The sequence below is a fragment of the Loxodonta africana genome, chromosome 19 (genome assembly GCF_030014295.1).
Source record: "Loxodonta africana isolate mLoxAfr1 chromosome 19, mLoxAfr1.hap2, whole genome shotgun sequence".
NCBI classification, from domain to species: Eukaryota; Metazoa; Chordata; class Mammalia; order Proboscidea; family Elephantidae; genus Loxodonta; species Loxodonta africana.
The window spans coordinates 30,316,694-30,341,113 of NC_087360.1; the positions used below are offsets into that span (position 1 = coordinate 30,316,694).

A 24,420-nucleotide genomic window follows, 5' to 3' on the forward strand; every position below is an offset into this window, starting at 1 on the left:
TACCTGGTGATGTAAATGTAGGCTCCTCCCAGCACTAAGGAGATGATGAGAACGGGGATGAAGATAGCCAGTGCCATGTTTCCACCTTCCAGGGATGTCTCGGCTGCCGCTTCTGCTACTAAACACACAAGCCGGTAAGGCCCTTATTTCTCACGTGCTTACCCCACACTGGTACCTGGCTTCCAGGTAAGCACCTGGCTTCCAGGTAAGCACCCACCTTGCCAGTTCCGAACTCACACAAAGGACTGACATCACAGAGCCTTAGACATTGGAGAACCAACTCCAGAGAGGAGAAGAGGCAGGGGCTTGAGGAAATGGTGTTGGTCAGAGCCTCAGAAAACTTTGCGAAGGAGCCAGACCCATCCTTGGTTGGGGCGGCCATAGGGACTATCAAGAATTACACTGTTTTAACAGGTGGGGACCATAGCAGCTCCATAGACACATCCAGGGACTGAATTGCTGGGCTGAGGGCTGTGGGGACCATGGTCTCTGGCAAAATGTAGCTCAACTGGCATATCAGAGTTTATAAAGAAAATGTTCTACGTTCTACTTTGGTGAGTAGCGTCTGGGGTCTTAAAAACCTGTGAGCGGCCATCTAGGATACTCCACTGGTCTCACCCCTTTGGGAGCAAGAAGGAATGAAGAAAACTAAAGACACAAGGGAAAGATTAGTCCAAAGGACTCCATCTACCACAGCCTCCACCAGGCTGAGTCCAGTACAATTAGATGGTGCTTGGCTACTGCGCCACTGACTGCTCTGACAGGGATCACAATAGAGGGTCCTGGACAGAGCTGGAGAAAAAATGTAGAACAAAATTCCTACTAAAATAGAACGACCAGACTTGCTGTCCTGACAGAGACTGGAGAAACCCTGAGAGTATGGCCCCTGACACCCTTTCAGCTCAGTAATGAGGCCATTCCTGAGGTTCACCCTTCAGCCAAAGATTGAACAGTCCGACGGAATAAAACAAGACTAAAGGGGCACACCAGCCCTGGGTGGGGGCTGGAAGGTAGGAGGGAACAGGAAAGCTGGTAATAGGGAACCCAGGGTTGAGAAGGGAGAGTGTTGACCTGTGGTGGGGTTGTCAACCAATGTCATACGACAACATGTATACTGTTTGATGAGAAGCTAGTTTGTTACTAGTTTGTTCTGTAAACCTTCATCTAAAGCCAAAAAAAGAATTACACTGCTTTAACCATGATCATTGTTATTGTTGCTGTTGGGTCGATTCCGACTCATGGTGACCCTACGTGTGCAGAGTAGAACTTCTCCATAGGGTTTTCCGGCGTGTCCTCCTGGAAGCAGATCACCAGGCCTGTCTTCTGAGGCACCTCTGGGTGGGTTCTAACTGCTAATCATTCAGCTAGTAGTTGAGCGCTTAATCATTTGTGCCACCCAGGAACTCCTAACCCTGCTCATACCACATCTTTTTTTTTTTTTTTTGGAGTATGGTTAAAATCAGATTAAAAGCAAATTCAAGGGTAGCCTTGGGGAAAATCCCAAATGTGTTAACTGAGAAAGTAGATTCACAAGACATTCCATGGAGTGGAGACTTGGGAATGGGCGGCAAGTATGGGCAAGTCTCTGGGTGGTGTAAATGGTTAACAGCGCTAACTGAAAGACTGGAGGTTCGAGTCTACCCAGAGGCACCTCAGAAGAAGCCTGGTGACCTACTTCCGAAAAATCAAAGTGAGTCAAAATCAACTCAACAGCAATGGGTTTTAGGTTGGATGATGCTGGGGGCCATGCTGAAAGGATTCCTGGTGGTGCAGTGGTTAAAGCGCTCGGCTGCTAACAGAAAGGTCGGCAGTTCCAACCCACCTGCCACTTCGTAGGAGAATGATGTGGCAGTCTGCTTCTGTAAAGATTACAGCCTTGGAAACCCTAGGGGGCCATTCTACTCTGTCCCATTGGTTTGTTAGGAGTTGGAATCAACTTGAAGGCAATGGGTTATGGGGAGGGGGCGGTCCATGCTACCAGGTTTCTAAGCAGAGGTTCCCAAGCCTGACTGCTCACTTGGGGCGGGGGTGGGACTTCTTCCATGAACACTGATGGGGCTCCTCCCAGGGCTACTCAATCAGAATAACCAGGAATGGGCTCTGGGCAGCTGGTCAACCTTTAATACTTTATATTCTGATGACACCCCAACTCTGAGAACTCAACTTCGATTCTCAGAAGCCCACCCCTCTTACACACTCTCGTGTAGCCCCCTCAGTCTCACCTGGAGGCTTCTGCTACCTCTCAGTGATCGGGTAGTAGCGAGAACTACCACAGCTGTTGTGGGTAGGGATGGGGGGATGGTGACTTTTCTAAGTATGGCTTGAAGAGAGACCACACATCTTTTCTAGAAGCTTGGTTTCCAGGTTTCCTCTGCCACTCTCCATGGCCACGTCTAACAGAGCTCTGCTGGACACCAATCTACAATCCATTAGCCACTACTCAATGGGGCCTGAAACATCAGTCCTAACACCCACAATAAATACATTTGAGATGTTCTCATGGTTTATTGGTTGGCAAAAGGCAGAGAAGGGATGGACTGAATAGAGAATAACACCTGTATGTGTAAAAACTCTATGGCTGACACCTCTGTTTTCCAAATGGGGTGACTGATTTGTGCTTCTCTCACACTTCACATTTGAACACGGGCTCCACCTGCTGGGACTAAAATACTGCCTGCTGCAAAGAACGGCAACTAATGAAGTGCAATTCATACAGCCCCAGATTCAAGCAAACTCTTTGCTGTCAGAAATCTAAATATGGCTCCAGAAATAATAATAAAAATTGCTTAATTGGTTGAAAGTTTTTTTTGAAAGAATACATATTTTTTTCTGTTAGCACACGTTGTGGCAAGTGGCTTTATATCAAATTTAAAGAAAGCTATACAGAATGGGGCCATTGGTGGTTCAGTGGTAGAATTATCACCTTTTTTTTTTTTTTAATGGGGGTGGCAGAAACCCTGGTGGCATAGTGGTTAAGTGCTATGGCCGCTAACTAAAGGGTTGGCAGTTCAAATCCGCCAGGCGCTCCTTGGAAACCCTACGGGGCAGTTCTACTCTGTCTTATAGGGTCGCTATGAGTTGGAATCGACTCCACACCACTGGGTTTTTTTTTGGGTTTTTTATGGGGGTGGCGGAAACCCTGGTGACACAGTGGTTAAGTGCTAAGGCTACTAACCAAAAAGTCAGCAGTTCAAATCCGCCAGGCACTCCTTGGAAACTCTATGGGGCAGTTCTACTCTGTCCTATAGGGTTGCTATGAGTCGGAATCAACTCGATGGCAGTGGGTTTTTTTTTTGGATGCGGGTGGCACAGTGGTTGAGAGCTTGGGCTATTAACCATAAGGTCACCAGTTCAAATCTACTAGCTGCTCCTTGGAAGCCCTATGAGGCTGTTCTAATCTGTCCTATAGGGCCACTATGAGTTGGAATCGACTTGACGACAATAGGTTTGGTTTTTGTTTTTTGGTATGCAGGAGAACCAGGTTTGATTCCTGGCCAAGTCACCTCATGTGCAGCCACCGCCTATCTGTCAGCGAAAGCTTGTATGTTGCTATGATGCTGGACAGGTTTCAACTGAGCTTCCAGGCGAAGATGGACTAGGAAGAAAGGCCTGGCAACCTACTTCCAAAAATCAGCCACTGAAAGCCCTATGGATCATGCCATTTTGACCTGAAACTGCTCATGTGGACGGTGCAGGACCAGGCAGTGTTTTGTTCCATCGTGCATTGGATCTGCCATGAGTTGGGGCTGACTTTATGGCAGGGAACAACAACACAGAAGGCCGAATGTTTTATCCGTGAGAAGGGCTGGAAAAGGAAGGAACCACAAAATGGAAAAAAAACAAAAAACAAAAGCAATGTCCTGGATAGCTTTTAACATCTGTTCCACATTAATAAACTTCACTTGGGAATCCCTCAGAAAAGGAGAAGAGGGAACAAGGCGCAGGGGTAGGGACGGGCATGCTGGGGAAGAAAAGACCAAGGGGGAACAGGACATAGAACACCCTCAGTTAAAACAGTTCCTGGTGAGTCGATTCCGACTCCTGGCGACCCCGCCTGCTGCAGAGCAGCGCTGAGCTCCACAGGGTTTTCAAGGCTGGGGACCTTCAGAAGCGGGTCACCAGGCCTTTCTTCGGAGACGGTTCTGGGCAGGTTCCAACCTCCGACTCTGGTCAACAGTTGAGTGCTTCATCATTTGCACCATTCAGGGACTCTCTCCCCAAACCAGGAGGGTGCTCAGGATGAAAGGCGAAGCTTGACTTGACTGATTTATTTTCCCCAGATGGCCCCATGTGTGTGAAACTTTTACAACAGGGTTATGCCTCCTTGGGCATAGAGATCATCAAACGTTACCTCATCTGCATGGAGAGAACTCAAGTCAAATCCCTTTCAGGCCACATGTAGGATGCAAAGTTGAAAATCCAGTGGATTTCTCTTTACGATATCAGTTGTTTTGAAATGATCCCCAGCAGTGGGGAAATCTAAGCTGCTGGCTAAAGATATGCAAAGACCTGCCCTTGTTTTCTGCTCTTAGCTTGATTTATTGGATTGCTTCATTACGGGACTCACCTTCTAAAGCATGTTCGAAGCTGTCTTGGTTAACTGCAAGAGAAACCAGGAATCACCGGTCAATGTCAAATGCATTCAAAGCCAAATGCATGTAAAGCCAAAGAAATTAGGAGCTGAAGCCCATATTAACTTTTCTGAAGCTATCGCTCTGTTTTTACTTTTCTTGTCTACTAAAATCAGTGAAAACTCCTGGGCAGATTTCCTTCAAGTTCCAGAGAGAAGAGAGATATGAAAACGACAATAGCTAATCATTTCTGAAACCTCACCATGTGTCAGATATAGTACCAAGAGCTTTATATACATTTACCCATTCAACCCTCACAAACCTGTTAAGTAGATACTACTGTTATCCCCATTTTGCAGATGAGCAAAAGAGGTCGAGAGAAATAAAGTGACCTGTCTTAGATTATGCAGCTTCTAGGTGATGGAAACCCTGATGGCATAGTGGTTAGACACTACAGCCATTAACCAAAAGGTGGGCAGTTCAAATCCACCAGGCACTCCTTGGAAACTCTATGGGGCAGTTCTACTGTGTCCTACAGGGTCGCTCTGAGTTGAAATCGACTCAACAGCTACGAGTGTGGTTTTTTTGGTTTTTAGGTGATGGAGGCAGGACTTAACGGGACTGTTTGACTTTCTCTAGTTTCTGCTCTTAACTACCTAGCTATGATTTTTTGCGAAGGAGTTGGTGGTTCAGTAGTAGAATTCTCCTCTTCCATGCAGGAGACCTGGGTTCAGTTCCCGGCCAATGTACCTCATGCACAGCCAACATCCATCTGTCAGTGGAGGCTCGCATGTTGCTCTGATGCTGAACAGGTTTCAGCGGAGCTTCCAGACTGAGATGGACTAGGTAGAAAGGCCTGGTGATCTACTTCCAAAAATGAGCCAATGAAAAGCTTATGGATCCCAGTGGTCATATCCACAACTGATCACGGGGACGGCGCAGGGCTGGGCAGCGTTTCCTCCCGGTCTGCACAGGGGCACCATGAGTCAGGGCAGACTCGACAGCAGCTCTGTTTTTGCAGTCTCTTTACTGGATTGCCTGTGATACATTACATTCTGGTTTAAGGCTTATTCAATAATAAAGCTGTTTTCTTTCTCTTCTACTTTTGCGAAGAGGTTTTCTGTGCTGACAAGAGATTTTGTTTTTAGTTATATTTTCGTAACAATACCTGGGAGTGGAATTGCTGGCTGATGAAGGTATTTTTAAGCCTTAAAGCTGGGATTCATGAATACCAGCTTGGTGGCCCACTGAAGTTACACAGAAATGTAAAACTGTAGGCTTCCCTTCCCTAGGGGAGAGAATTCAGAGCTTTTTGGTGGATTCTCCAAGAAGCACATAACTCTCCAAAAGGCTAAGTTCCACTGGTCTAAAGCGTTGGACTTTGTTATTAATTATATACCTCAAAGGCCAGGTAAATGGATCCACATTTAACTTGGTGTGTTGCAACTTAACTTCAACGACGAATATCTTATTGACCCTAAGACGCAGTTTTCTCCCTTTTTACCGTCTAGGAGGTGGGTTAGGGGGTGTCTTACAATCAATGGTGTGTTATATTTTCTGCCACCAGGTGGTGCTCATGAGTCCCTGTGCGTGTACAGACGCCAAGAGCAGGTCCGTCAGCGTTCGTAGAATGGGTGGGGGCTTCTTGGGAGAACACCTCAGGGGCGACAGTGTAGCCCTCCTAACTCTTGGGAATAGTAGTTGTCATGGATTGAATTATGTCCCCCCCAAAATGTGTGTTATCAATTTGGCGGGTCCATGATTTCCAGTATTGTGTGGCTGTCCTCCATTTTGTGATTGTAATTTTATGTTACAAGGATTAGGGTGGGATTGTAACACTGCCCTTACCTAGGTCACATCCCTGATCCAGTGTAAAGGGAATTTCCCTGGGGTGTGGCCTGCCCTACCTTCTATCTCTCAAGAGATAAAAGAAAAAAGAAGCAAGCAGGGAGTTGGGGACCTCATACCACCAAGAAAGCAGCGCCAGGAGCAGAGTGTGTCCTTTGGACATGGGGTCCCTGCACCTGAGAAGCTCCTAGACAAGGAAAGATTGAGGACAAGGACCTTCCTCCAGTGCTGACAGAGAGAGAGAAAACCTTCCCCTGGAGCCAACACCCTAATTTGGACTTGTAACCTACGAGACTGTGAGAAAACTCTCTTTGTTAAAGCCGCCTACTTGTGGTATTTCTGTTACGGCAGCACTAGATAACTAAGACAATAGTACTTACAGGGTTGTGGTTAGCTGCCATTGAGTCAGCCCCTAACTCATGGCAACCCCATGCACAATGGAAGGAAATGTTGCCTGGACCTATGCCATCCCCATGATCAGTTAAGGATCAGACCACTGTGCTCCATAGGGTTTTCATGGGCTGATTTTTGGAAAGTAGATTTCCAGGCCTTTCTTCCTAGTCTTAGCCTAGAAGCTCCACTGAAGCTTGTTAAGCATCACACAAGCCTCCACCGACAGATGGCTGGTGGCTGCACACAAGGTGCATTGGCTGGAGATTGAACCTGGATCTCCCGCCTGAGAGGTAAAAATTCTACCACTGAACCACTATGGCTTCCTAGAGGGGACACAGGAAGTGGAAGATGCTTACGCTGTGTCCTTGAAGCAAGAGTCAAAAGCAGGCTGGCTCTCCGCATGAACGTGAGGCAAGAAAGGAGCCTAGGGTACAGAGATGAAGGAGACCCTCTATTTTCAGACTGAACGTGCACTTTCGTGATTCTGTCTACTTAAATTTTACATCCCGGATGCTTCTCTTGCCTTACCCTAGTCCCAGCTCTACCTCTACATAACTGCACGAGCTCGGCACCCAAGGCTTTCTGTTCTTTTATGGATTCTTTTAGGAAATCCTGCCCTTGATGGCACAGGGACAACAACAATTGGAAACACAGGACACCAAAGACCTGAATCAAAAAACGATTCAAGCTGTCAGACTCCGCACTTGGGGAAGTTTAAGGAACACCAGAGTCAATTTATTTTGCTTGTATTTTCCACTGTAATGTTTTCATAAGAGTAGTGTACAATAAACATCTGTTTGAAAGAGCTCTTTTACTCAATAAAATAAAGACTCTGAGCAATGAGAAAGTATGGTGTTATGAATTAATTGGCTGCATTTTTTTTTCCTTTCTCAGCGGTGCATACAATAATGGTGGCATCTTAGATTTAATGAGATACAGTAGCCTAGGTCTTAGGTAAAAGGAGCCTGGTAGCACAATGCTTAAGTGCTCAGCTGCTAACCAAATAGTCGGTGGTTCGAACCCACCAGCTGCTCTGTAGGAGAAAAGACCTGGCCATCTGCTCCCATAAAGATTACAGCCTAGGAGACATATCCTATGGGGCAGTTCTCCTGTGTCTTATAGGGCCGCTACGAGTTGGAATCGACTTGACAGCACACAACAAAAAACAGCTCTTAGGTGGTGCAAACAGTTTGCACTTGACTGCCAACCTTAAAGGTTGGTGGTTTGAACCGACCCAGCGGCTCCATGGAAGAAAAGGTTTGGCGATCTGCCTCTGTTAAGATTATAGCCAAGAAAACCCTGCGGAGCAGTTCTACTTTGTAACACATGGGGTTGCCATGAGTTGGAATTGACTCAATGGCAACTAACAACAATAACAAAAACAACAGCTCTTCAGAACAGTTCAGAATCTCTGCAAGCCAGTCCTGCCATCCCCTGGTCCCTCAATGCTGGTGTCTCAAGTAGGTTTCATCATGAGAAGGTCTGTTTACCTTTGCAAACAGGCAGGGGTCCATTCCAGTGGGACGGCTGTCCCAGGATACAGCGGATGGTCACTTCACCCATGAGCTCAAAGCCTTCGTAACACATGAAGGTGAGGGACTCTCCCGGCAGGTAGAGTCGCTTGTACAGGATTTGGTAACCATTTTCAGGTAACCCCGGGTTGTCACAAGCCAGGGACTCCTCCGCTAAAATGAAAACCAAAAGGAGCTTGGATGAGATGCTGCAAGTCTTTGGAGGCTCCTAATAGGTTTCTAGGAACCCTGTCGGTTCAGTGGTTAAGCACTCAGCTGCTAACTGAAAGGTCGTCGGTTTGAACCCACCAGCTACTCCTCGGGAGAAAGATGTGGCAGTCTGCTTCCATAAAGATTACAGGCTTGGAAACCCAATGGGGCAGTTCTACTCAGACCCATAGGGTCACTATGAGGCAGAATTGACTTGATGGCAATGGGGTTGGCTTTTTCTAGGTTCCCGGGTGGTACAAACAGTTTGTGCTCACCTAGCAACCAAGAGGTTGGTGGTTCGAACTCACCCAGCGGCACAGTGGAAGAAGGGCCCGTTGATCTGCTTCTGCAAAGATTTCTTAAACCCTGTGGAGCGGTTCTACTCTCTAACACATGGGGTCACCATGAGCTGGAATTGACTCAATGGCAACTAACAACAACACCCAGAGCCTGGAGAGTCGCTACTGTGACACTCCACGATCTGTGTGGTCTGGCTTTGGCCAGCCTCTCCGGCGTCCTCTCTCTCCATCTCACCTCACATTGAACTGTTTCGCATTCTTCAAACTCACCCTATTCTCTCCCACCTCTGGGCACAGGTTACACATGGGCATGGGAGAATGAATTGGGCTGTGAATCTAACACTCTGGGTTAAAATCTGGGTTTTTTAAGTATTAGCTGTGTGATCTCCAACAAGTGACACAACCTCTGAGCCTCAGTTTCCTCATCAGTAAAATGGGGATAATAATTATAGGGATTTGGAGGATTAAATAAAAAGTTGTTGTTGTTAGTTGGTGTCAAGTTGATTCCAACTCAATGGTGATCCCACATGTGCAGAGTAGAACTGCTCCATAAGGTTTTCTAGGCTGTAATATTAACGAAAGCAGGTTGCCAGGCCGTTTCTTCTGCAGGAACCCTGCGTGGGTTTGAATGGCCAACCTTTAAGTTGGCAGTAGAGTGCAAGCTGTTTGTGCTACCTAAGGACCTGTTAAATAAAATGTTGTTGTTGTATGCCATCGAGTCAAGTCTGATGCATAACAACCTTACCCGACAGAGTAGAGCTTGCCCATAGAGTTTCCTAGGCTGTGATCTTTATGGGAACAGATCACCGGGTCTTTTCTCTTGTGGAGACGCTGGTGGGTTCAAATCACTGATCTTCCAGTTAGCAGCTGAGTGCTTAACCATTGCACCACCAGGGCTTCTCTTGTTAAATGAGTTTATCAAAACAATAAACCAAACCCATTCTTCATCAAGTCGATCCCAACTCATAATGACCCTATAGGACAGAGTAGAACCTGCCCATAGGCTTTCCAAGGCTGTAATCTTTATGGATTCTACTCCTAGACGGCACTGGGCTGGGTAATCTTTATGGAAGCAGACTGCCACATCTTTCTCCTGTGAAACGCAGCTGGTGGATTTGAACCATCGACCTTTCAGTTAGCAGCCGAGCGCTTAACCACTGGGCCACCAGGACTCCTTGTTAAATAAGATAATTGGAGTAAAATGCTTAGTATGAGCTTAGCATATACTAGGTGCTCAATAAACGATGGTGGTCGTGTTAAATTAAGAAATATTCTCCTTGTTTCTCACCTAACACCTCAATTGCCCACACAGCTGCCTTTGACGATGTGAGCTGCCCTATGGAGTGACTCATGCGGCGAGGAAATGAGGGCGACCTCCAGCCAATGGATTGCAAAGCACTGAATCCAGCTAACAACCATGTGAGCCTAGAGATGGCTCCTTCCATAGTCGGTTCTTCAGATGAGACCCTAACCCTGGTCGACACCTTGATTGCAGCCTTATGAGAGATGCTGAACCAGAGGACCCAGCTAAGCCTTACCCAGACTTCTGATCCTCAGAAACTGTGGGGTGATGAATGTGTGCTGTTTTAAGCTGCTAGGAGGCAATTTGTTACACAGCAATAGGTGACTAACAAATGGGGCATCTTATTTTGCCCGTCACCTACCCAGGTCTGCCTCCAACAACATGGATTCCCCTGTCCTTGGGACCCTGTTGTGTACCTGCAGGCCTGTGTATCATGGCCTCAGAACCCTTTGTAGTGCGAATGGTTAATGCACTCAGCTGCTAACTGAAAGGTTGGCGGTTTTCCAGGGGTGCCTCAGAAGAAAGGCCTGGGGATCTACTTCTGGAAAATCAGCCATTGAAAACCTTCTGGGGCACGGTTCTACTCTGACACGCACGGGGGCGCCATGAGTCTGAACTGACCTGACGACATCTGTTCCCCTTCCCCCCGCCACCACCAATGCTGTCTGTAACACTCTTTGGGAAAGGCAGCCCCCTGCACTGCACTTTACAGTTCGTGAACTCCCGGAGTCCAGAACGAGCTCTCTGGTTCTTTTCAGTCCAGCAGACACGTGCTCTGACCCCATGCCAGGCCTGTGCTCAGAGTGGGTACACGCTAGCGAAGAACGTAAGCATGAGGTGGGGGCGGGCGAGAGGGGAAGAGAACAGTTATCAGGTAACTACAACCCAGTGTGATGCCCCTGGTCGTATAAACGGTTAACACCTTCTACTGCTAAACAAAAGGTTGGAAGTTCGAGTCCACCCAGAGGTGCCTCAGAAGAAAGGCCTGGGGATCTATTTCTGAAAAACCAGCCATTGAAAACCCTGTGGAGTGCAGCTCTACTCTGACACACACGGGGTCGCCATGGGTGGGAGTCGGCTCCATGGTAACTGGTGGTGGCGTGATGACATCTCTTATCAGGGCAGCACAGAGTAGAAACTTCTGAGCCAGTCAGGGGTGGGGAAAGTCAGGGAAACGTTGCCTGGAAATCCAGTGCTTTGTTGGGAGAGAGTGAAGGTTCAGGCCTTGGGGAAATGCTGATTTGATTCCTGCTAATGATCTGATTCATGCTGTCGCTCGCTCCCTCTGGGGTGGGGAGGCGTGCTCTCCTCCCTACCCCACAGGGGTGATTGGAAAGTGACCCTTAAGAGAAACCAAGTCCAAGTGTATTAGCTGCAGTGCAGAAAGCGACCAGCAGGTGGCAGCACAATACTGAAAGATTGCCTCAACTTTTTCCTGGCAATTTGTCTCATAAGTGAAGAGATTAATAAATACAAGTATTTATTAAGCACCTACTGTGTGCCAGGAACTGTTATAGGCCCTGGGAATACAAATAATGAGCAACATAGACATGGTCCCTGCCCTCATGTAACTTAACAATTCCTTCACGTAGGCCATACATACTTCCTGCATGCCAGCCCTGTGACAGCAAGATATAAAGTAGACAAAGGATAAATTCTTAGAACTGGTTTTAAGGGAGGATACTGAAGGCAGGTCTATCATGAGGTGAGAGGAGGACTCCCCAGCTCTTCCCCCTGCTATGTGTTAAAAACCTGTTGCTGCCAAGTCGATTCCGACTCATGGTGACCTCATGTGTGCGGAGTAGAACCGCTCCATTGGGTTTTCAATGCTGTGATGTTTTGGAAGCAGTTTGCCAGGCCTTTCTTCAGAGGCATCTCTTGATGGGTTCGAATCACCAACCGTTCAGTCAGTAGCTGCACGCTTAACCATTTGCCCCACCCAGGGACTCCTGCTACCTCTTAGAATCACCCTGGTTTATCTAGTGCCCTGACTCCAGCCCTTAGGTATTTTAATTTAATTAATCCCCCAGAGCATTCTTTTTAAAGCCCCCCTCCCAGGTGATTTTAAAGTTCAGCCAGGACTGAGAAGCACTGCTTTGGTGTCTTAGCATGGTTCCAAAATTAACTCATCATGTAATGAATTCATTTAAGAAATATTTGAGCACCTGCTCTGTGCCCGATGGTTTGTATACATTGTTTGTACATATTGTTTCTAACTCTTCCCCAAATCCAAAAAGGCAGCGACAATCATACTAGAAGAGCTAACACTTACTCAGAGCATAAGGAGCCCTGGTAGCACAATGGTTAAGTGCTTGGCTACTAACCAAAACGTAGTCAGTTTGAACCCACCCAGTACCTCCGTGGGAGGAATGCCTGACAACCTGCTTCCATAAAGATTACAGCCTAGGAAACCCAATGGGGCAGTTCTACTCTGTCATATGGGGTCGCTATAAGTTGAAGAAACTTGACAGCACCTGATAACAACACAAGAGACCAGCTCACTATGGCTGAACTACAGAATCTGAGGGGTGATGGGCAAAGATGAAGTCAGAGAGAAAGGATCTTCTAGTCATGTTAGCCCTTATAAATCATGTTTCAACAAACAAAAACAACAAACCATTGCCATCAAGTTGATTCTGAATCATGGCGAAACCATGTGTTACAGAATAAAATTGAGTTCCATAGGGTTTTCTTGGCTGTAGTCTTCACGGAAGCAGATTGCTAGGCCTTTCTTCCATGGTGCCGCTGGGCAACTGTTAAGTAAAAACGTTGGACCAAGACCCCACTCTCAGCCACCCAATCAGCTGAGACAGGGATGGATGATGACATCCACAGTCTGAGGACAGGGCCTCATACTGAAATAAGACCGCCAAAGGCAGGTTTCCTCAACCTGGACATTGTGGGCATTTTGGGTCAGATACGTCTTGGTTGTGGGGCTGGCCTGGACATTACTGGATATGTAGCAGCATCCCTGGCTTCAGTCCTCTAGATGCCCACCCCAACTTGTGGCATTGCCACATGTCCCCTGGGAGCAGGGACAGAACTGCTCCTGGCTGAGAAGCACCGGTGAAAGGTTTTAAACAATTCTGGCTGCAATGTGCATGACTCCTTTCTGTTCTCTCCCAGAATTCAAGTGACTTGGACTGACAGACTTATAATCACACATCTACCCTCTTTTGGAAACCCTGGTGGCATAGTGGTTAAGTGCTATGTCTGCTAACCACAAGGTCAGCAGTTTGAATCCGCCAGGTGCTCCTTGGAAACTCTATCAGGCAGTTCTACTCTGTCCTATAGGGTTGCTATGAGTCAGAATCACTCGAAGGCAGTGGGTTTGGGTTTCTACCCTCTTTTGGTTTTTCTCCTCTCTTTATCTGTAGGGAAAGTGTGCATACTGCTCAAATTCAGGTTCCTTAGTTATTGTTCCCACCACCTGCTCGTCAGTTGTCGTACTGTGGTGGCTCGCGTGTTGCTGTGATGCTGGAAGCTATGCCAACAGTATGTCAAATACCAGCAGGGCCACCGTGGTGGACAGGTTTCAGCAGAGCTTCCATACTAAGATAGACTAGGAAGAAAGGCCTGGTGATCTACTTCTAAAAATTTGCCAATGAAAATCCTATGGCTCACAACACAATATTGTCCAATATAGTGCTGGAAGATAAGCTCCTTGGGTTGGAAGGCACGCAAAATACACAGCGGATGCAACGACAGAATCCAGCACACCAATGATCATGAAGATGGTACAGGGCTGGGCAACATTTCATTCTGTCCTACACAAGGTTGCCATGAGTTGGAGCCCCACTCAAGAGCAACTAACAACAATGGTATTGTTGCAAACGGTTTGTAATACACTCAAGAGTAGGGAACCACTAGGAGCCCTGGTGGCACAATAGTTAAGTGCTTGGCTGCTAGCTGAAAGGTTGGCGGTTTGAACCCACCAGTGGCTCCGTGGGAGAAAAGACCTGGCAATCTGCTCCTGTAGGGCTGCTTTATGAGTTGGAATCGACTCAAGGGCACACAACAACAACAATAAGGGAACCACTGAAGCTGAGTGGCAACTAGCAAGCAGTGTAAGTTGAGAACTGACTATATGCTAGGCGCATTGTTAAGGTCCCTGGGTGGCGCTTGCCTGCTAACCTTAAGATTGGTAGTTTGAGTCCAACCAGTGGTGCTGCGAAAGAAAGCCTTGGCGATGTGTTTCCTTAAAGATTGTTGTTGTTGTTAGATGTGGTTGAGTCCGTTCATAGTGACCTCATGCACAACAGAGTGAAACACTGCCCAGTCCTGTGCCATCCTCACAATCGTTGCTATGTTTGAGCCCATTTTTGCAGCCACGATGTCGATCTATCTCGCTGAGCATCTTCTTCTGTTTTGCTGACCCTCTACTTTACCAAGCATGGTGTCCTTCTCCAGGGATGGCCCCTCCTGATAACATGTCCAAAGTATGTGATGCGAAGTTTTGCCAACCTCGCTTCTATTTATTTATTTTTGTCCAGGTTTCGCATGCATAGGAGGCAATTAAAATATCATGGCTTGGTTCAAGTGCACGTTAGTCCTCAGCGACATCTTTGCTTTTCAACAGTTTAAAGAGGTCTTTTACAGCATATTTTGCCCAATGCAATACATTGTTTGATTTCTTGACTGCTGCTCCCATGGGTGTTCTTAGTTATCTAGTGCTGCTATAACAGAAATACCACAAGTAGATGGCTTCAGCAAAGAGAAATTTATTCTCTCACAGCTGAAGAGGCTAGAAGTCTGAATTCAGGGTTCTAGCTCCAGGGCAAGGCTTTCTATCTGTATCGGCTTTGGGGGAAGGTCCTTGTCATCAATCTTCTCCTGGTCTAGGAGCTTCTCAGCACAGGGACCCGGGTCTAAAAGACACACTCTGCTCCCAGTGCTACTTTCTTGGTGGTCTGAAATCCCCACATCTCTCTGTTTGCCTCTCTTTTTTATATTTCAAAAGAGATTGACTTAAGACACATCTAAATTTGTTAATCTTATTAACATAACTCCCTTTAATCCTGCCTCATTAACATCATAGAGATAGGATTTATAACACTTAGGAAAATCCCATCAGATGGCAAAATCGTGGACCATCAGACAATACTAGGAATCATGGCTTAGCCAAGTTGACACACATTTTTGGGCGACACAATTCCATCCATAAAGGTGTTGATTATGGATCCAAGTAAAATGAAATCCTTGACAACTTCACTATGTTCTCTGTTTATCGTGATGTTGCTTATTGGTCCAGTTGTGAGGAGTTTTATTTTCTTTATGTTGACGTGTAGTCCATACCGAAGGCTATAGTCTTTGATCTTCATCAGTTTGTGTTTCAAGCCCCTTTTGCTTTCAGCAAGCGAAGTTGTGTCATCTGCATATCACAGGTTGTTAATGAGTGTTCCTCCAGTCCTGATGCTGTGTCCTTCTTCATATAAATTCAGCTTCTTGGATTATTAGCTGAGCATACAGATTGGATAAGTATGGTGAAAGGATACAACCCTGACCCACACCTTTCCTGACTTTAAACCAGGCAGCTTCCCCTTGTTCCACTCAAACGACTGCCTCGTCATCTATGTACGGGTTCCTCATGGGCACAATTAAGTGTTCTGGAATTCTCATTCTTCAAAATGTTATCCATAATTTGTTATGACCCACACAGTCGAATGCCTTTGCACAGTCAATAAAACACAAGTAATCCTTAAAGATTACAGCCGAGAAAACCCTACGGGGCAGTTCTACTCTGTAACACACGGGATCGCCTGAGTCAGAATTGACTGGATGGCAGCAGGCAGGCACGCTGTTATGAGCTTTAATATTTGTGGCCAGCATGGTGACTTTTCTTACATGTTCGGTTAGGAAACTGGCTTGTCCGAAGTCACACAGGTGGGACGCAAACCTGGATCCGCCAGACTCCTAGTCCCCCGTATTTAAGGGTTCTGCTGTGATGAAGGGCCCTTCTTGTGCCCACCTTCCCAGAGGTTGTCATGTATTTCTCAGAGATGCCGCTGTTCCAGAGACAGAGGTTTCTGAATAAAGCCAGGCACTCTGCTTGCTGGCCGAGGTGAGGCCACTGGAGATGGATCATCGGTGGAAGCTGTTCCCAGGCACAGTCTGCTCACAGCACCTGTGGGCTCTGCCCAAACTGAGACATCCCAGGTCTCATATCCGAGGTGTTCCGGAGGTAGGGCTGTGCAGGGCCAGGACCTCCTGGGGAATCGCTGTCTCTTGGCAAGCTAAGTGCCTCCCGTGAGAGCTGCCTAGAAAACCCTCTCTGGATTTTGTCAGATCTCCTTGTTGCTTTTGGAGGTATAGTTTGTGTCTTGTGGCCGGAAGCTTCAGGAGTCATCTACCATGCAGGGAAACTGCAAGGAAGCCGAGAGGCATGATGGTGATAGCTATAAAGACCACGTTAGCATTGCAAACAACAACGACGGCAGCAATAGTAACAGATACTGCCATTTGTGGAGCCTGCAGGCCCGGGGATCCGGGGCAGATTGGCTCCAGTCCTAGCGAGTGAGTGATGTATCTGGTTCTGTGACCATAGACACCCACCATTTCAATAAGCTGCAGCAAGTTCTACGACAGATATAACCACAGGTGCCGTGGGAGCTCAGTGGAGAGAAACCAGGCCAACGCAGGGAGTCAGGGAGGGCTGCCCGGAGGAGGTGGTGCTGAGACGGCTGCCCGGAGGAGGTGGTGCTGAGGAGTCACTGTTACTTCCTTCACAGAGCTGGTTCTTCTCCCGCTTACCCCTCAGTAGACCCCTGGCTCCATGAGAAGACGGATCGTATCTGTTTATACATTACGGTGACCCCAGGGGAGTCCCTGGGTGGCAAAAACAGTTAAGCTCTCAGCTCCTGATTGAAAGGTTGGCTGTTCGAATCTACCCAGAGGTGCCTTAGCAGAAAAACCTGGTGATCTCTTCTAAAGATCACAGCCTTGAAAACCCTGTGGGACACAGTTCTGCTCTGTGGGTCACCGTGAGTTGGTACTGACTTGATGGCAACTGGTTTCTGGTGTCCCTGAAGCCTAACACCTCGGTTCCCAAACTGTGCACTGAGGCACCCTGGGGTGCCGCCATGAACTCACATGGCTGTTGTGGGGTGATTCAAGGTTTTGGGGAAACACCATGACATCTGTCAGGCCCGTGTGAACTGCTAGCTTGAGGCAGCTGACAATTTCAATATTAGCTTGTATTACGTTTTTTTTGATGATATCACAGTTTTGTGAAGCTGGGTTTCTGGGGGTTGCTGTGATAAAAATCAAGAACTGCGACAAAACCACTGTGGAGAAGGAAACGAGAGTGGTGGTGTCCAATCTGATCCCAACATCTGAGAAGTTTTATAGGCTCTCACAGGCACACACATACCTTTAGTAATAATTATTTAGGAGTCCCTGGGTGCTATAAGAAGGTGTAGTGGTTCAGTGCTACGGCTGCTAAGCAAAAGGTCGGCAGTTCAAATCCACCAGCTGCTCCTTGAAAATTCTATGGGGCAGTTCTACTCTGTCCTATAGGGTCACTATGAGTTGGAATCGACTTGATGGCAACTGGTTTGGTTTGGGTTTGGGTGGTATAAATGGTTAACATGTTTGGCTGTTAACTGAAAGGTTGGAGGTTTGGGTTCACCCAGAGGCAGCTCAGAAGAAAGGCCTTGGTGACCTACTTCCAAAAAATCAGCCACTCAAAACCCTCTGGAGCACAGTTCTGCTCTGACACACACGGGTTCGCCAGGAGTTGGAATTGACTCAGCGGCAACTGGATTTTACTGGTGGGTACTTAAGAGTGAAAGAAAAATATCACTTTTGTCTTTCAATGTAATTTCATTATATTTTCAAACAAGGAGCCCTGGTGAGGCAGTTTGGCTGCTAACAGAAAGCTCAGCGGTTTGAGCCCCCCAGCCACTCCGCGAGAGAAGAGACCTGGCAATCTCCTCCCGTAGAGATTCCAGCCAAAAAAACCCTATGGGCAGCCCTACTCTGTCCTACAGGGTTGCTATGAATTGGTTAACTGGACAGCACCTAACTCCAACAACAACGTATTATTAAATAGCTACCAAGTTGTCAGGATATAATTACTTAAAGCTGTTTTCACCTGACTGCTTAATAAATGGAGCTAATAGTATTTGGGCCTAGGGGAGTCATGAAAAAATCCCTGACACACTAAGGCTACCGTGAGACCAGAAAGTTTGGGAACCTCTGGCCAAGAGGTGTCTGCATATAGGAGGCATTTGTTGAATGACTGAACCAGTTGCTCCCAACAAGCCTACCTGGTGGGGAATATTATTCCTTTTCATAGGTGAGGGCTTGGAGGCCCAGAGAGGGCAGGTTATTTGCCCAAGGTCACCCAGCAGAGCCATGAGTCCCAGACTCTTTACACATGAATTGGCCTGAGAAAATGGGCCAGCAGTGAGAAGACATGGCTTTGAGTCCCAGTTGGAGCAAGGGATAGCCTTGGGCAAGTGACTGTGAACAGACGCCATAGAAAACCAGAGCTTTTCTGCTTTTCTGTAGTATAATCTAATGTCGAGACTGTGCCGTCTGCTTCTCAAGTTCGTTTGTGGGAGATCTTTGTCCACAGTCAAGCACCATAGCTTTACTGAGAAGCTGGGATAGGGGAGTAGGTAGGCGGGAAGATGAAGATTTGGGGTGAGTCAGGCTTGGGTTGGATTTCTGGTTTCTCACATTCTCTGCTGCGTGTCCTGAGGAAAGCTACTCACCATCTGTGGGCCCCTTTACCTACCTTTAAGTGGATACATGCACCACCCAAGTAGAGTTTTGTGAGAGTTAAATCTGTTACTGTTGGAGAAGGGCTTGGCCCACCTTTGAAGATGTTCATCAAATCAAAGCTATTCTCATACTCACTGTTGTTATTGTTAGCTGTCACCCAGTCGCCTCCGACTCATGGTGACCTTATATACAACAGAATGAAACATTGCCTGGTCTGTGCCAACCTCACAATCAGCATATTCGATTTCATTGTTGCGGTTATTGTGCCAATCCATATCACTGAGGGTCTCCCTCGCCTTTGCTGGCCCTTACTTCACCAAACATGATGTCCTCCTCCAGCGATTCACCATCTCGATGATGTGTCCAAAGCAAGCAAGTCGGACAATGAGCTGCTGTGACTCATAGGTTTTCATTGGCTAATCTTTGGTAGTAGATCGCCAGGCCTTTCTTCCTAGTCTGTCTTAATCTGGAGACTCCACTAAAACCTGTCCAAATGGGTGACCCTGCTGGTATTTGAAATACCAGTGGCATAGCTTCTGGCATCACAGCAACACCCAAGCCACCACAGTATGACAAACTGACACACAGTGGCTTTACTCAGTAGATGAAGAATTTTAAAGCTGTGCTTATGTCCAGTGACCCCATCTTTAAAAATCCCCTTGCATCCCAGACTATACTTTCCCTCTCCTCCCAGGTGCCTCGCTGCTAGAACTTGACCATCTCCTTGCCCCATATGTCATCTCATCCGCTCCCCCCCACCCCACCTGCCTACAATGTCACTGGAACCCCAGGCTGCGTTCTTCTTCAGCCTTCTCGGTCATTGTCTGTCTCCTGACACCCCACTCAGCTCGTGAACTCATTAGCATGGGTGTCGGGGAAGCCGTGGCACTGCAGATTCAGCGCTGAGATTTCAGGAAAAGGCACCCCGGAGGGAGGAGGGAAGCTCACTTGCTTCTCTGAAAACCAGCAGACGCACGGCCCAGAGGGTCTTTGGGGCCGTGTCTCGTTAGTGAAGAGCTGTCTCTTTTTTAATGCTATCTTCACTTTCCAGTATTTTTAAATACGCTTTTATTTTTAGCTTTTCATCTCTGTGTCTCTGCAGCTGGAATTCGTCCAGCTGCTTTTGATCACTTATGGGGAAATGGGAACCAACCAGGGTGAACCTGGCCCAGAGGTCTGGGGGCTGGTGGGGAGGGCTGAAAATCCACTACCTTTAAGTGGATTGTTAAGTGTAAGGTCCCTGCATGGGAAGAAGCCCTGGTGGCACAGTGTGGTCAAGCGCTCGGCCGCTAACCAAAAGGTGTGCAGAACCGCTCCATGGGAGAAAGATGTGGCAGTCTGCTTCCGTAAAGATTTACAGCCTTGGAAGTCCTATGGGGCAGTTTTACTCTGACCTATTGGGTCTCCGTGAGTTGGAATCGACTCAAAGACAATGTTTTTTTTTTTTTTCTCCTGCATGGGCTTGTACCCTGCCAGCCATGGTATGACTCGTGGAGGGGGTACTAGGCTCAGAGACTGGAGTTCTAAGTTTGGGTCCTAGCTCTGTACATGAAGAAGTGTTCTAAGACTCAGTTTCATATATATATATATGTGTATATATATACATAGATAGTGATCCCATGCCTGTCAGAGTAGAACTGTGCTCTATAGGGTTGTCAATGGCTGATTTTTTCAGAAGTAGATTGCCAGGCCTTTCTTCCAAGGCACCTCTGGGTAGACTCAACAACAAGAAGTACCATTCTCACAGGTCTACTTGAGAAAGAAACAAGGGAATTTGGTAAAGGACTCAGTGCTACGGATGATAAATTTACTATAAATTTTATAGTATAAGTGTCCCCAGTAAGCGTTAGCTATAGGTTGCTATGAGTCGGAATCGACTCAATGGCAATGGGGTTTTGGTATTGTTGTATAGGAGTAATAATAACAAAAGCTCCCAAAGGGTAGAGCACCTCCTCTGAGCAGTCCGCCCTCAGCCAGAAATGAGAGGAGGCAAATCCAAGGCTAAGTACTTAGGGCCCCCAGTCAATCAATAGGACTCACAGACACAGTGGGGCAGACGAGATGTCCAGATGGGGGTGCCGGTTTCACGGCTGTAGCAGGTCAGAAGCGAACTCCCTTCAAGTACAAAGCCAGGGTTGCAGGTATATTGGATGGTGGTGCCCACCAGCAGCACAGGATCGGAAATCAAGCGGGTCGAGTGGTCCACCTCTCCGGGGTCGGTGCAGTACATAACTACACAGGACGAAATACAGACCAAGTAGGCTTTAGAGCTCTCGATTATCATAAACACAAGTCAGAGAAGGAAACAAGAGGTTTGACGAACAGCAATACCAGACCCTGGGATTCTAGGAAGACATGGTGACATGGTTTGCTGAGAACTCAGAATCATCTAGAAAGTTTCCTAACTTGGTTCTTTTCCCTTTTGGAGGGTAATGCAATGGCTGCTCATGAGATGTGGCTGGAGAACAGGCCAGGAGCAAGGAGGTGAATTTAATGTACCTAGGTCTAGGAATTTACTGAAAGAAACATTTGCAGTGGGGCCCAATGACATATGTGCCAGCTTGTACCTTGAACTGTTATTTGTAATGCCGAAAAAGAGAAGCCATGCAAATCCATTAGCAGGGGAAGAGTTAATTATCATGGAACAGCCTTGGCATGAAATCCTGAGTGGCCATTTAAAAGAACAAAACGGGATGAGGCCTTCACCGCTGTCTTTGTCGTGTTTGAATATAGTAAAACAAGCATCCATTATTTTTTTAATTAAAAAAAATCAATATGGATAAAAGGAAAGCAATAAACCAATTAAAAAAGAATGAAGTAGACAATGTGTGTGAGATGAGACGATACGCGTACTTTTGAGCGGAAAAAGGCAGTTACAGTGCAGTTTGTTTAATTGGATCCCTAATAACCCTATGAATCACAATGGTCTGATCCCGTTGTACATGGGGTCGCCATGAGTTGGATGCCAACTCAATGGCTGCTAAAAACTGCAGTGGTAAAACTGTGTCACAGCTATTTCTATATGTATCTACATATGTGAATATAGATGAATACACTCACACACATACAGATACATGGATACGTGTAATATGTGATACGTGTGTGTATACACACACAGCAAACACACACACGACCAGAACAATATAGGATAAACTTTTAACAGTGGTATCGTTTCCAGAGATCATAAAAGATTTTCACTTTTTACTTCATAATTTTATTACTTTATTACTTCTTGGGTACCCTAAGGTCCCTGGGTGGTGCAAACAGTTTGTGCTTACCTGCTAATTGAAAGGTTGATGGTTCCAACCCACACAATGCACTGTGGAAGAAAGACCTGGCAACTAGCTTCCGTAAAGATGACAGCCAAGAAAACCCTATGGAGCAGTTCTACTTTGTAATACATTGGTTCACCACGAGTCAGAACTGATTCAACGGCAATGAGTTTGGTTTTTTTTGAGGCGATACTATAAGTAAGCATTTGTTACTTGTGTAATTTAAAGATGGGGTTATATACATCTTTTAATGTCAAGAATGTGGTTCAACCAACGACAGGCATTTAAACATCCAGCAGCTTCTAGGGGGAGAGCCCGTTGCTCCATGGAGACCTGCTGACCTCATTTTATTAGAAGAGAAAGCAACCAAGGCAGTGTGGGGGCGCCATCTTGGATGAAGACTGACTGAACCACCTAGCATGGGAGCATAAATACCTATACCCAGAAGGGGCCAAATACAAATTTCTGTATTCTAATTTGGGCCTTTTCTTGGAAAAAACTGAGGCAAATGAGAAGACCTTTCTATACAGAACATTATACCTTCTAGCCTTTAAAATGTTTTAAATAATGATGATACACATCACATTAAGGAGTTGGTGGTAGGTTTCTCTTATTGCTACCACATGGTGCACCTCACTCTGTTTTTATTTTCTATCAGGGTACACACACAACACATCCTGTTGCAAAACAAATAGAATTGTTTATGTAGCTAATTGGTGAATCTTTGGCAGGTTCTTTGAAGTTTCCCACAATTATAATTATTTCTCTTTGATGTCAGGATATTTATGGTAGGAATTGCACGTAGTCCCCCACACTCCTTCTCTGACACCCCCTTTCTCTGCTCACACTTCATATTTATTGTGCAATTGGTGACTCAAGTTTTGCTGAAGAGGTTTACCAAGGTGTTGCCAAGGATTCCCAACAAGAGGACTGGGAACTAGAGCTTTATTTAGGGCATGGGAAGCAAATGGCTGGGAGAAGAGCTACTTCCCGGGTTGGTTCTTTTTCCTGCTCGTACAGCATCAGTGTAAAAATCAGCATAGAAGCACTTCCTTTTTCTACCCCTTTTCAAGATGCCCGGACTCAGGTATCACCAACCATGCCTAGCCTGCATTCCTGGGGATCACAGGAGCAGGTGAACAAGCAGGAGAAGGAACCAGGGAAGTGGAATGGATCTTCTTCAGGGAAGTGGGATGAATAGTCTCTGAATGAAGTCAGTTGCCTACTATAGGGGTTAAGATCTGGGGCTACGAGTGCCGGCTTAGACTTGCTTTGCTTGGTTACTACAGATGTTTTAAAAACCTGAATTTGAATGATGTTTTTCCACAGGCTATGTGTATTCCCATTTACTGCAGTCCACGCCTCTCTCTATTGTCTCACATCCAGCCTATTTCACCCATTTACATCATCTACCAGGCTTCTGAAGGCACCTGAGTTTGAGATCTCTGCCCTAGGGCTATAAAATGACATTTTTGAGCAACACGAATGAGTTGGTAGGGTAAAGGGAAGGCCAGATTCTACATTAAACAAACTCTACTGCATTTATGTAGAAAATACTCCATGGGAGAGATTTACCCCACCCTGACCTAGAGGAAGAAAACAAGACTATTCTTACTTTTCTCACAAAATGGAGGGTCACTGCTCCAGCTGAGGTCCCACTGGCAGGTGAGGGTGTCGCTCCCCACGATGTCATAGCCGGGGTCACACTGGTAGGTGATTCTGGCTCCCCTCACGAGCTCCGTGTGAGAAGTGGTTTTCCAGCCATTCTGGATCTCAGGCAAATCTGAGCAGGAGTCGTTTCTTGACACCTCTTTAAAACAAAAACCTCATTCTTACTTGGGGAGGTGGCCTTTTGGATTGGATTTCCCTTTATGAATGTCAGGGGAAAGAGGGAATAGAAGAAAATGTCTCCAGAAACAAGTAACACACTTCCAAAACCCCTTAAACTGTAAGAACTCTTCTAGAGTGAGATTTTATAAGCATCTCTTCCCATGGGCCACTAAACTTACCATTCTCCTGGCTTGATAAAACTGGTTTAAGATTTAGAGTCAGGCAGAATCCTAGCTCTGTGACTTACTAGCAACATGACCTTGGGAAAATCCCTTCTCCTTTCTTTGTTTGAATTTCCTCATCTTTCATAAAGGCATAATTATGTCTGCCTCAGTATGGTAGCCAGCTTCCAAGATGGCCTCCAGTGATCTCTGTGATCAGTACAGGCTGCTGTGGAAGTGAAGGTGTGTAACTTCTGAGGCTAGCTCATAGAAGGCATTGTGGCTTCTACCTTCC

General features: G+C 46.6%; 1 protein-coding gene across 1 annotated transcript in view; it reads right to left on the reverse strand.

The window, feature by feature from the left end:
- The window catches only part of SEZ6L (seizure related 6 homolog like), a 111,493-nt gene that overhangs the window by 11,211 nt on the left and 75,862 nt on the right, over positions 1 to 24,420 (reverse strand). Inside the window, exons 11-15 of the mRNA XM_064271927.1 lie at positions 23,750 to 23,944; positions 20,903 to 21,094; positions 8,303 to 8,497; positions 4,568 to 4,600; positions 4 to 118 (exon numbers count right to left, since the gene is read on the reverse strand). Coding sequence (XP_064127997.1) covers positions 4 to 118; positions 4,568 to 4,600; positions 8,303 to 8,497; positions 20,903 to 21,094; positions 23,750 to 23,944 — 730 coding nt within the window. The remainder of the gene's footprint in view (positions 1 to 3; positions 119 to 4,567; positions 4,601 to 8,302; positions 8,498 to 20,902; positions 21,095 to 23,749; positions 23,945 to 24,420) is intronic.